Here is a 13,871-nt window from a genome sequence, read left to right as displayed (position 1 = left end):
CGATCACAATCTCACTTGACAGCAAACACTCACCTATACCCCAATTATGGCGATTGAACTCGTTCCTGTTGAAAAACCAAGACTACAAGCAACAGATAATGCCCACAAAACATTCTTTGAATTTTAACGATACCCCCGATATATCCATAACCACTTTATGGTCAACATATAAAGCATACATGAGAGGTATTCTTATACAACTAAACGCCCGCATTAATAAAAACAGAACCCAACAAATAGATAATTTTCTAACATCAATCAAAATAAACGAAGAAAAAAACAAAACATCCCAAGACCTGGTAACGTCTGCGTCTTTGACAGCAGATCGAAATAAATTAAGATCCCTTTTACTCCACAAATACGATCTAAACCTCCAGAAAATGAGCGAAATTCTACTCACTGGGTAACAAAGCCAGCTCGTTGCTAGCCAAATCGGTAAAACAAAAACGTCTGAAATCCAAAATAGCCTCAATTAAGCACCCATCTACGAATACCCTAAACACGAACCCCCAGGATATAGCAAACGCTTTTGCAGTATACTACCAAAATCTTTACAACCTGAAAAACGACCCGAATAGCATTCAACCAACGTCAGACTCCATACAAAAATTTCTCCAAACAACCAATCTTCCTCAGCTATCCTCAGAGCAACTGGACACCATCTCCAGCCCAATATCACCCAAAGAAATAGAAAAGTCCATCAAAACACTACCAATTAATAAGTCACCAGGAAATGATGGCTACACTAACAAATACTATAAACACCTATCACCACACTTGACCAAGCTTTTCAATTACGCGGCCACCACAGGCTCATTCCCCAAAGACATGTTGCAATCTATCATAACAACCATACCAAAACCTAACAAAGATCCCAAACTAGTCCAGAACTATAGACCAATTTCGCTACTCAATACCGACCTAAAACTAGATGCAAAAATTATATCCCAAAGGATTCTCCTCTACCTACCCAATCTAATACACCCGGACCAAGTAGGTTTCATCCCAGGTAAACAAGCACCCGATGCTACCAGAAGAATTATCTCCCTACTGCACAATTTAGAACACACCAAGACACCCTCCTTGCTCCTATCTTTAGATGCAGAAAAAGTGTTTGACCGTATACACTGGCAATTCATGCAACTGACACTTCATACATTTGGCATCACAGGTTGGATGATGAAGGCCATCTTGGCATTATATTCTCATCCGTCTGCTAGAGTGCTGACAGATGGCACACTATCCGACCCCTTCGACATAACAAATGGCACAAGACAAGGCTGTCCACTTTCCCCAATAATATTTACACTCCTTATTGAACCCCTAGCTTCCAAACTCAGAGAAGACAAAACATTTAGAGGAATAATGCACCCAAACATAGAACACAAAATCAGCTTATTTGCAGACGATATAATACTAATGGTGACCAACCCTAAAAAATCCCTCCAAACGATCCGCTCACACCTACTAACTTACTCAACAGTTTCATACTACAAACTTAATGAACCCAAATCTTCCATACTTAACCTTCACATCTCTACTCAACTCCAAACCCAATTACCAAACAATTCCCATTTTCATGGGAAACAAACAGCATTCCTTATCTAGGAATCAGACTTGCACCAACGACGGACCATCTATACACAGCAAACCACAAAATTTTGCTTGAAACTATACCACGAGAACTAAACACTCTACGCACCTCAGAGCTCTCCAAACTAGGCCGTGTGGCAACCTTGAAAATGTATATTTTACCCAAAATTTTGTATACATTCCGCACACTTTCCTTACCAGTTCCTAATACATACTTTTCCAAACTACAACCAATCCTCACGAAATTCATATGGAACTCGAAAAAACCAAGATGTACCACCAATCTTCTCATTAGACCTACAACTAAAGGGGGAGCAGGACTCCCACACCTCAAATCTTATTACACAGCTACCCTTTTAGACCAATTATACTTTTGGTGGAACCCCTCGAAAGAAAAAATTTGGTCCACAATGGAAACCCTCCCCTTTCAACCTATTAAACCCCAAAATATACTCTTGACCCCACCGTCCAAAGGCATACCACCCCAACTAAACCATCCCTGCATTGTAGCCTCCCTACAAGCTTGGAGAGACCTTCTATCCACCAAATTCAAAGACACCAAACATGTACCTACCCCAACCAATGTACTACACCTCATTCCTTCACTAGACCTATCTCAATGGACAAAACAAGGAATAACCAACATAAGAGACCTCTACACCAATCAATCCTTATGCCTATTCCAAACGCTTCAATTCAAATACAATATTCCTACTACTGAATACTTTACATACCTCAGAATCGCTCATTATCTTCTAACAACTAAATTACCCCACAATACTACAATGCCTAATACAGCCTACATCTTCTTCACCAAACCCCAATACCCAGGTAAAGGTATATCCTCCTTCTATACACACATCATAAACTCACAATTTACTTTGCAAAAAACCTCCCTAACCAATTGGGAAAAAATCCTTTCAGCCCAAATATCTTTACAATGTTGGGAAAATACCTTCAACATTACCTATAAGGCTACCCGATGTAGCTGGGAGTTATATCTAAAAATACTCCACCAATGGTACCTGACCCCGGTTAAACTTTCCATCTACTACCTGAAACAATCATCTACATGCTGGAGACTCTGTGGGGAGACAGGCTCAACATTTCACATTTTATGGTCATGCAAATCGCTTCGCTCCTTCTGGAATACTACATTCCAATTAATTTCTGAAGTAAACGAAACTCCGGTAGTCCCGAACCCCTCATTAGCACTCCTACACATTGGAACCGAGAAACTCCTTCCACTTTCCCGAACAATTATTACCCACATACTCTTTGCCGCCAAAATTAATATTACTAGATTATGGAACACAAATAATACCCCCTCAATCTCCTCAATAATTACAGACCTCAATACTCAATGCCAAATGGAAAAACTTTCCGCAATCAATACCTCCTCCTACCACAAATTCAATACCCAGTGGACCAGATGGTTAAACCACCCAAAATGCTATATATAACCCTGATGACATTCCAAGAAATGAATTCACACCCCACACCAAGACTGGTATCTCAACTCCCCAGTTATGTTCCTCCCTCCCCAGTCCTACCCTCCCTCACTTCTCCGCCAATATCCCACCTCCCCTAATCCCCCATACTCTTCACTAAATTACATCTAATACTATGAATACCTCTGATATTGCTGAAAGAGATCAACACCCCATCGTTCAGTGGACTGATCTACAACAAAATGATTAACCTTATATGTTTACTGTTTACTGTAATATTATATGATTGAACCCTATTTCTCTCCCTGTTTTCCCCTGTTGTTTTCCTGTTTACCCCTGAAAATCAATGAAAATTATTGAAATATAAAGACATATGGGTGTGAAGTTTGTTAAAAATCCTCAGTTTTTTTGACAAAGGTTACATTCCAGTAACATAATTACTGTATTACTTGATGTGTTCTGATTCTCCCCTCTGTTCAATTCTCCCTTGTTTTTGCTAAACCTTATAAATGATTTTAACAAAAGCACTCCTGAGATGTCTGTGTTCTTGACTTGGTGTTTGATGTTGTCTTGAAACATCATCTTGGAGGTATTTATTACATCTCACAGAGAATACATTACTTGCCTTTCTTTCCCCCCCCCACCACACACGCACACAAAAGTTGAGCTATATTTGATAGCATCTGGGCTGAAATGCTGGCTCGGAGATGACATTATTTAAATACATTTTCTAGATAGCTGAACATACAATAAAATGGATTCAGTATTAAAATAGAGAAGGTGAAAGATTTACAGTATTTTGTGGGCTATATTCATATGATTCATTTGGTAATGACATGCATATTGCTTGCCTTTCAGCTCTTACCTGCTATTCATTGCTGTTCATGAGATTTGCTTATAAGGTTCAGCCCAGAAACTGGCTTCTGTTTGCGTGTCACTTTACCAATGAAGGAGCTCAACTCATTCAAGGAGCACGACTGATCAAATACAAGTAAGTTTATCTTTCATTATGTTCAAAAGTTCCCTGTATTGATCCTGAAAAAGACTGAGAGGCTGACAGCTGCTTGGCTAGGTGGTGCACCGAGCGCTACTAACATTTGGGGCAGTTTGTGACGAGTGTTTGGAACTCAGCCTGCTTGTGTTCTGGGCATGCACTGGGGCTAAATGCCCAGTGTGTATGAGGCCTTAAGGTGCTATTCAGCACTGTCTAATGCGCTCGTCTAAAGCCTGCTCTCTGGCATCCGTGTCAGTGGCACTCTTATCGACAAGATACATGATGGAATTGAAAACATTAGCAAGGCTGGGGTACAATAAAGAGATATAGATATATATATATATATATATATATATATATATATATATATATATATATATATATATATATATATATATATATTTTAGTACAATGACACTTTTGTTTTATATGATCCCTACTATTTACCCAGATGTCATCAAAACCTTGAAAATCCCTGCTAAATACCTTTTCTCATCAGCAGTTAGAGAAGTCTTGTGACTTCAGCAGATCACTGGTTAAAGCTTGTAGGAGGAGTTTTCTTTCTGCTCTAGGAGGATGCAAAACCCCTGACCCTATGTCTGGACAGTGCTGATTGGCCCTGTGCTGATCACATGCACTATCCCAAGTAAAAAAAAAAACAAAAATCTCTCTAGCAATACACACCAAACTGAGCAGGTGCATGTGACTACGGGTTCAGTCACATTATCAGGTGGACATTTGAACAAGAGGAGGGGTAGAGAAAACAGGATCAAACAGCCTTTTTACACAATGCAGAGGATTAACTCCTTAGGTTCCACAGTGAGAATAACAAGCATCCTTTACTGCATATATAGACTGATTTTACTTTTGTGGGTTTAGTAACACTTTAATGGTAAAGTGGTAAGAACATTGTGTTTAAAGGTAAAGTGGGTTAATTGGTGCTACAAAGAGAATGAGAGTGCAGAGTCTGTCAAGTTCTGGATAGAACCAAAAAGGCGAGGAGAATTTGGGGCTAGTGTCGCAAAGACTTTGTGACTTTTTTAATAGAATAGTTTCGTAGAGGGATGAAAGAGTGGTCACCTGCTGTCACCATATCTAGAGGGGTGCTAGGGGAATGGTGATATTTTTACTTAATGTTTGTTTTAATTAGCAAGCAATAACAATACGTTATGTGGATTAAAGGACACCGCTGCCATGCAGGGAAGTCATATTGTAAGAGAGAGACAAAATGGAGAAAAATTAAAGAAGAAATAGATGGGGGGGGGGGGGGGGAGGGGAGACAGAAGGAAACCTGACAAGGAATCGGAAATCAATTGCTTTTACACACCTGGAGCAGTATATATAGCCAAATACATATCAACAGGAAAGAAGATACAAAAAATATGAATTCCTCATGTGACCACAACCGTACCAGCAGAAGGAATTCGTGGATGAAAACTGTGTTAAACGATGAAGAATAAGATACCGTTGGGTTATTTTTTGGGCAAGCTCCCAGTGGTTGACACAGTGCAATATGGTATATGTATACTGAAAAGCTTTTAGCCATTGGGGATGAGTAAAAGATTGATGGAGATCCCTTTCCCATTTCAGTATTGGGTTAGTTTTGGTGAAGACCCTATACTTTGTAGCAGATTATAAAAGAGGGGGATGCCCCTTGGATTTTGGATATAGGGTATAGAATTGATATACCTGTGGGCTGTGGGAAGTGGGGATGAGAATAGAAAGTATTGTAATTGGAGCAGTGTAAATTGTTCAGTGTCTGGAATTTGTTTTGGTTTTTTGGGGGTTTTTTTGCCCCAAATTTCTTCTACTGCCAAGCCTTTTGCCTGAGCAGAGATCTTCAATCTACTGAATACCATAGTGGCACCACTTTGTAAATGACAAGTGTGGAATGAGTAGTTCTATCAAGAGGGAATTGAATGTCGCTATTCAGAGAATCGTGAAAAGAGGGATGGTTCAGGGACCTCCACACCAGGAGAGAGATTTTAGTAATAATAGGGAGTGCATCTAGGTCTAACTGCTTCTACTTTTCTGTCAACAAAAGGAGACGCAAGTCATTTGTTTTCTTTAAGGCTGTTCCAATATCGATTCATAGCGGCTTATTGGGAGTATGGACCCAGTGTTTCAGCTGATCTAGATGTACTGCAGCGTATTAATTTACCGACTATACTGATCCCCCTTGCTTTCCTATGCATATCTAACTGGGAGTATGAAAATATGGCTTTTTCTTTTGCCAGACATAGGCTTTGAAAATGAGGTTAAGGATGCTAGATAGGAAGAATTGAGAGGGGTGGGAAAAATTCAAAATAAGTATAGGATTTGAGGCAGGATTAACATTTTTAAAGGAGGGCCAGCTTACCAGCCCAGGATAGTTTTAAACTTGAGAGTGGTGGCAAAATTCTGTTTCCATTTTGCTATTGAAGTGTTTATAATTGGCTTCCACCATGGAGGCGATAGAAGAGCTTAGTACTATGCCAAGGTATGGTATACAGTTGTGTTCAAAATAATAGCAGTCAGACATCACTAACCTGATCAATCACTGTTTTTGATAGAAATGATATTTCTACATGGCAAATAATTTGCTAGCAGGTGTAGTAGAGTAATAGAAATCCAACAGACCCAACAGTCATGACATGCATGCTGCTGGTTCTGTGTAATTGAATCACTAATTGAAAGGGGCATGTTCAAAATAGCAGTGTGGAGTTCTATTAGTGAGGTCATTCATTCTTTGAAAAACAGGTGGCAATTATTGCCCTTATTTAAGGAAGGAAGGCAGCAAATGTTGTACATGCTGGTTACAGTGCATTTCTCTCTGAAATTCTGAGGAAAATGGGTCGTTCCAGACATTGTTCAGAAGAACAGCGTACCTTGATTAAAAAGTTGATTGGAGAGGGGAAAACATATAAAAAAGAAGTGCAGAAAATGATAGGCTGCTCAGCTAAAATCGCAAATGCTTTAAAATGGCAACCAAAACATGAAAGACGTGGAAGAAAGCGAAAAACTTCCATTCGAATGGATAGAAGAACAGCCAAAAAGTCCCACTGTTGAAAAAAAGACGTGCTGAAGAGGTTACAATTTGCCAAAGAGCACATTGACTTGCCTAAAGAGAAATGGCGCAACATTTTGTGGACTGATGAAAGTAAGATTGTTCTTTTTGGGTCTAGTGGCCGGAGACAGTTTGTCAGACGACCCCCAAACACTGAATTCAAGCCACAGTACACTGTGAAGACAGTGAAGCATGGTTGCGCAAGCATCATGATATAGGGATGTTTCTCATACTACGGTGTTGGGCCTATTTATCGCATACCAGGGATCATGGATCAGTTTGAATACATCAGAATACTTGAAGAGGTCATACTGCCTTATGCTGAAGAGGAAATGCCCTTGAAATGGGTGTTCCAACAGGACAACAACCCCAAACACACCAGTAAACGTGCAACATCTTGGTTCCAGACCAACAAGATTGACGTTATGGAGTGGCCAGCCCAAGCCCCGGATCTTAATCCAATAGAAAACTTGTGGGGTGACATCAAAAATGCAGTTTCTGATGCAAAACCAAGAAATAGAGAAGAACTGTGGAATGTAGTCCAATCATCCTGGGCTGGAATACCTGTTCACAGGTGCCAGAAGTTGGTTGACTCCATGCAACACAGGTGTACAGCAGTTCTCAGAAACAGTGGTTATACAACTAAATATTAAGTGATTCAAAGGAAAGAAAAATCTTCAAACATTTTTCAGTTTTTATATAGTGAATGTTTGAGTTTGTAAAGAAGAATACAACACTGCTATTTTTTGAACAGTCTAATATTCACTTTTCTTCAATTTTTTAGAGGAACAACACATTTGGTATTTTTTTTCTTCATGTTTTGATTTGGAATAGAATGTGTAGTGTTCCCAATGCATTTTGTGTGTATGGAAATAAAAGCTATTAGAAGGATTTTGAGCTTTATTCACTTTTTTCAACACACTATTATTTTGAACACAACTGTACCTGCCTCAGCCCAGGTGTAGGGCAATTGTTGAATCAAGGATTGTTGGATAGGCTTGGAAACCCCTAAATTCAAAATTAGGGTTTTTGTGAAGTTAACCTTATAATAGGATAAAACGCTCAACTCTGTTAAGACTTTAGGAAGTGATGCAGTTGATTAGTTAAAAGTAAGAGAACATCATCTACGAAAAGATTTATAGTGTGGGGCCTATAGAGGAACTTGAAGCAGCTTAATAAGGAGTGAAAGTGAATGGCCTTGGCTAATGGCAGTATCAGAAGGTTGAGTATGGATGAGGACAGAGGGAACCCTTGATGAATACTGTTCAATATTTAAAAGGGTTTAGATAATAGGCTCAATGTGTATGCCTGGGTGGATTGGCTAGATTAGGGGTGGGCAAACTTTTTGACTTGAGGGCCGCAATGGGTTCATATATTGGACCCGGGGGCCGGACCAAGAGTAGATGAATGATGTGTATGTGTCATCCATAGTAAGTATAGTAATATTCCCCCATAGTAAGCATAGTAATTCATCCCCCATAGTAATTCATCCCCCCTATAGGAATTCATCCCCCCTATAGGAATTCATCCCCCCTATAGGAATTCATCCCCCCTATAGTAATTCATCCCCCCTATAGTAATTCATCCCCCATAGTAATTCATCATCCCCCATATAGTAATTCATCATCCCCCATATAGTAATTCATTCCCCATATTAATTCATCCCCCATATTAAGTCCCCAAGTCCCCCCTGTGTCAATTCACTTACCTTTGCTCCGCGCGTTCCTTTCGCCGTGTTCCCGCGCCGTTCCGGTGTAGCATGAAAATCTGTCTCCTATGAGGATCTGTCCCCCTCGACGTATCTGCGCATGTGCCAGTTTCAGGCATTAGTTGCCCCCCAGTGTCAAAATGTCCGCCATAAGTCGCTGATCACTGTCATAAATCGCTGATCACCGCCATAAGTCGCTGATCGCGGCCATTATTCGTATATAAAAAAAATCCCAGTATCTTTCCCGCAATTTTGTAGACGCTATAACTTTCACGTAAACCAATTAATTTACACGTATTGGGATTTTTTTTTTTTCAGCAAACATGTCGCAAAATACATTTTGGCCAAAATTGGATTTTTAAATTTTTTTACTGGACATGTTTAAGAGCAAAAAGTCCAAAATATTGTTTTTTTTTTCTCAAAATTGTCAGCCTTTTTTTTTTTTTTTTTTTTTTTATAGCGCAAAAAATAAAAAACGCACAGGCAATCCAATACCACCGAAAGAGAGCTCAATTCGTGGGGAAAATAAAGGACTTAAATTTAATTTCCATGCAGTGTTGCATGACCGCGCATTTGTCAGTTAAAGTAACGCAGCGACGTAACACAAACCGCTTCAGTAACCGCTTCCTGGCCGCCCTATAGCATAAATACTGCTACAGGGCGGCATGGGTGCACAAATAAATATATATATATATATATATATATATATATATATATATATATATATATATATGATTTGCGCTCCCGTGGTTTTCACGCCCGTAAACCAGACATCACATTTAACCTCTTGATTGCCAGGAACACGCTCATGCACAATAAACCTCCATTGCTAGTATAGTGTCTGAACGGATCAATATCTTTGATCAGATCAGCACTATACCAGCGTTCACATTAGTATAGCCTCCCCAAAAACGCAGCGTTAGCGGGATCAGCCCCGGCACCTGCCAGAACCTGCGTTTAGCCCCTATGCTTACCCCACCCCCCCTTTCACTGTCACTTGATACATTGCACACAAAACCGCAGTGTTCGCAGAATCAGGCCTGATCTCGGTTAGCACTTGCCGGTAAATTTTCATGACCCTCATATGCAGCAGAGTGCCAGTACTAGTGCCACGCTACCTTTTGGTGAACTGGCGAGCACCAGCGGTCTAGTACATCTTGGTCTTTCACATATCTCTTAGATTGTAAGCTCCCAGGATCAGGGCCCTCCTAGCCCTCTTGTATTGAACTGTATTGTTGCTGTATTGTCTCCCGTTATACTGTAAAGAGCTGAGCAAACTGTTGGCGCTATATAAATCCTGTAATAATACCAGCACTGCAGTATGACTTGGCGACGTGGTGAGTCTCATAAGTGCAGTAGAAGCTGGTGCGGTGGCCAGCACAAGTATTGTCCCGCAGCCACCAAGAATTCGCACACAGGCCCATAGGGCTCCTAGTATCCTTCCAGATGTGCTTGCAAATCCCGATTGACAGCCCACAAATTCTGCAGCACCTGTACTTCCCCCATTCACTGCCCAACCTGGAATTCAGGTGGAAATAGCAAATTTAACTACTCCCCTTGATTTTTGGAGCTGTTTTTCACGGAATATCTGTATGCGTTTATTGTGGATCAAAGCAATTTATATGCACAACAATTTATCGCCGCCAACCCAAATTCAAACCTTGCCAGACCAGTCGCATGGAAACTCATTACAGTTTTCGAATTTACATTTTTTTTTAGGCCTAACCCTCAACATGGGCATTACTAAAAGAAATGAATTGCAGTTGTATCGGTCCGCAGACCCGATTCATCATATGCCCGTTTTCTCTGCTGCCATGGCCAGGCATAGATATGAGAGTATAATGTGTTTTATGCATTTCAACGACAATACACTCTGTCATCCTCGGGGTGACCCTGAATTTGATTGGCTCCACAAAATTCAGCCCCTTGCAAATCACCTTAACCAAACATTTGCAGATGTCTATACTCCCCAGCAAAAAATCTGCGTTGATGAGTCCCTGATTAATTTTTCTGGCCGCCTTGCATTCAAACAATTTCTCCCCAGCAAGTGCGCCAGATATGGGGTCAAGATGTAGAAGACCTGTGGGAGGAGAGGACAACAGGCTATAATTATAAGTTTCGGATTTACGAGGTTAAAGATAGTCACGTGGAGCCCCCCGGATGCCCAGACTACATGGGGAGCAGTGACAAGATAGTTTGGGACTTGGTGTCATCCTTTTTCCATATGGGGTTCCACTTATACGTGGACAATTTTTATTCAAGCGTGTCACTATTAGACATTTGTACAATCTTGGAACTGGCGCATGTGGCAAAGTGTGACCTAATGTGTGCCCACCATTAGAAGTGGGTGGATGCAGGGAGGAATATTCTAATGGTGGGCATACCACACACTTTTTCTGGCAGAGAATGCAGCCGGTGTTTCTGCCAGCTGACCATAGAGCTGATTGGAGACCAGAGTGGTGCCAATAATCTCTATAGTCTAAGAATTCGGAAGCTACAAGCATTTCATCACTTCAGTTTTGCAGGATATAAACAGCGCCATTTGTAAATTAGGGAAAGCATCTGATCACACCCATCTTGGTTTGATTAGATAATGTAAGGGCAGGGGAGATATCCAGAGTCTGATAGACCCCAGATTTCTGAAAAAAGAATATATGACCATGCCCATTGAAGTTATAGGGGATATTTGCATTCCCTGTGATAGCATTAAAAGTGATTAAAAAAAAAAAAAATAAAAGGTACAGTGTAAAAAAAAAAAAAAAAAAAAAAACTTGCCCCTCCCATGCACGCACACCTGTGTGCACAAGCGTTGACCCTGTGCTGATATGTAAATAGCAGTTGCACCATACGTGTGAGGTATCCTCCTCTATAAATCTAAAATGGTTGCTTTTAAAGGCTTTTAAAATGTTGCCTATGGATATTAAAAATGTATGCAGGTTGTCGCCATTGCACGGGGCATGCGCAGTTTTAAAGCATGTCATGTTTGGTATCTATTTTACTCGGCATACCATCATCTTTTATATCTTACCAAGTAATTGGCCAATATGTTGTGTTTTTGTGCATTAAAAGTAAAAAAAAAGTTGTTGTTTTTTTTAAATTGCTTTTGAAAAATTGCTGCACGAGTACTTTGTCCATTTTATTCACTAGGGTGTCTGCTTTAAAAAATATATATTATGTTTGGGGGTTTAAAATAATTTCCTAGCAAAAAATACTGATTTTTTTCATGTGAACAAAAAGTATCAGAAATGGCTTGATCTTCAGGTGGTTAGAAGAGTGAGTGATGTGTGGCATAAACTTTTAATGACCCCTTTTTGGAAAGTAGACACCCCAAACTATTTGCTGAGAGGCATGTAGAAGAATAAATAGAATTAGTTTTTTTACCACAAGTTTTTGGAAAATGACCAAAAAAGTTTTTTTTTCTTTTTTTTTTTTTTTTCTTTTTTTACACAAAATTGTCACTTAAATGATTTACTGCTCACACATGCCATGGGTATATGTGGAATTACTCCCCAAAATACATTCTGCTACTTTTCCCGAGTATGGGGGTACCACATGTGAGAGACCTTTTGGCAGTCTAGCCAAGTACAAGACCCCAAAATTCGATAAGCACCTTCAGGCTTTTAAAGGGCTTTATTTCCTCATTACATTTCCAGACTACCTATCACAGTTTCGGAGGCCCTGATATGCCAGGATAGCACCTAACATCCCCCCCAAATGACCCCTTTTTGCAAAGTAGACACTCCAAGGAATTTGATAAGAAGCATGGTAAGTATTTTGCAGATTTCATTTGTAGTATCTATGCCATAGTTTCTAGACGCTATAACTTTCACACAAAGCAATTAATATACACTTATTGGGATTTTTTTTACCACAAACATGTAGCAGAATGCATTTTGGCCTAAATTTATAAATAACTTTGTGTTTACTATATATTTTTCATAGCTGATAGTAAAAAATATAGTTTCTCTTCAAAATTTTTGTTCTTTTTTTGTTTATAGCGTGAAAAATAAAAAGCGCACAGGTGATCAAATACCACCAAAAGAAAGCTCTATTTATGTGAAAAAAAGGACATAAATTTTGTTTGGGTGCAGCATTGCATGACCGCGCAATTATCAGTTGAATTCGTGCAGCGCCAAGTAGCAAAAAGAGGCCTGGTCAGGAAGGGAGGTAAATGCTCAGGAGGGCATGTGGTTAATGCAGTGATCCCTAGTGGTCTGGTGAAGTTAGTGAATCATGTCTATCTTGGCTGAGTGGTTGCCACACCCCCAGAACTGTGAGATTTTGTGAGAGGACTCTTGCTTCTCCAATGCCCTACTGTTAAATCCACAAATACATCTGGCCCAATTAAATGCTGGTAGAGTAGCAAAAACTACTTCTGACATTGAATTATCTCTGTAATGCTGAAAAAACAAAATTTACCTGTTTTCCCTATTGGCAAAATTCTTTTGTACAAGAATGTATGAAGTGTGTACAAGTTCATATACTCTGTTATAAATGGTCACTTAATCTAATAAACCCCTTATATCTCCATAAAGATGTCTCCATAAAAAAAGGCTGGTCAGCCCTCTTGCCATAGTAGTGAAATGTAGCTAAAGTTTAATGTTGTGAAGGCGCTCTTGAAATGGTTTTTGCATTTTTTAAGTATATGTGAGCCATCACCTTGTAAAACAACCCATTTGGTTTAAAATAGAAATGAAAGGCAAAAAGGGTGTGTGTGTGTGTGTGTGTGTGTGTGTGTGTGTGTGTGTGTGTGTGTGTGTGTGTGTGTGTGTGTGTGTGTGTGTGTGTGTGCTCTCGAATATACACATTATAAATACCTTTTTGCTCTTATGATCATTGATGGACACTGTGATGGGCACGGCGTCAGACCCCAGCCCTTCACCAACTTGTGACCGAAAGACTAGCCAATCTAAAACCGTGCTGCCACTTGCGTAACAATGCCACTCTCAGCTGCACCCTGCACAAAGATTTTCCAGCTCACTGGACCAGGACCACAATCTATGTGCCAACAGCCTGAGAGCGATTGTTACTGGGTCAGGTTAATTACGCAATTAACCCTTCACACTGCCACCGCCACCT

General features: G+C 40.0%; 1 protein-coding gene across 1 annotated transcript in view; it reads left to right on the top strand.

The window, feature by feature from the left end:
• MPC1 (mitochondrial pyruvate carrier 1) overlaps positions 1 to 13,871 on the top strand; it is a 64,737-nt gene that overhangs the window by 22,405 nt on the left and 28,461 nt on the right. The window contains exon 4 of the mRNA XM_089689999.1: positions 3,903 to 4,035. Within this exon, the coding sequence (XP_089546125.1) occupies positions 3,903 to 4,035 (133 nt within the window). The remainder of the gene's footprint in view (positions 1 to 3,902; positions 4,036 to 13,871) is intronic.

The sequence above is a fragment of the Staurois parvus genome, unplaced genomic scaffold (genome assembly GCF_062004578.1).
Source record: "Staurois parvus isolate SC_StPar_1 unplaced genomic scaffold, SC_StPar_1.0 ptg000509l, whole genome shotgun sequence".
In the NCBI taxonomy this organism is placed as follows: domain Eukaryota; kingdom Metazoa; phylum Chordata; class Amphibia; order Anura; family Ranidae; genus Staurois; species Staurois parvus.
This window is presented reverse-complemented; position numbering and strand designations above follow the sequence as displayed.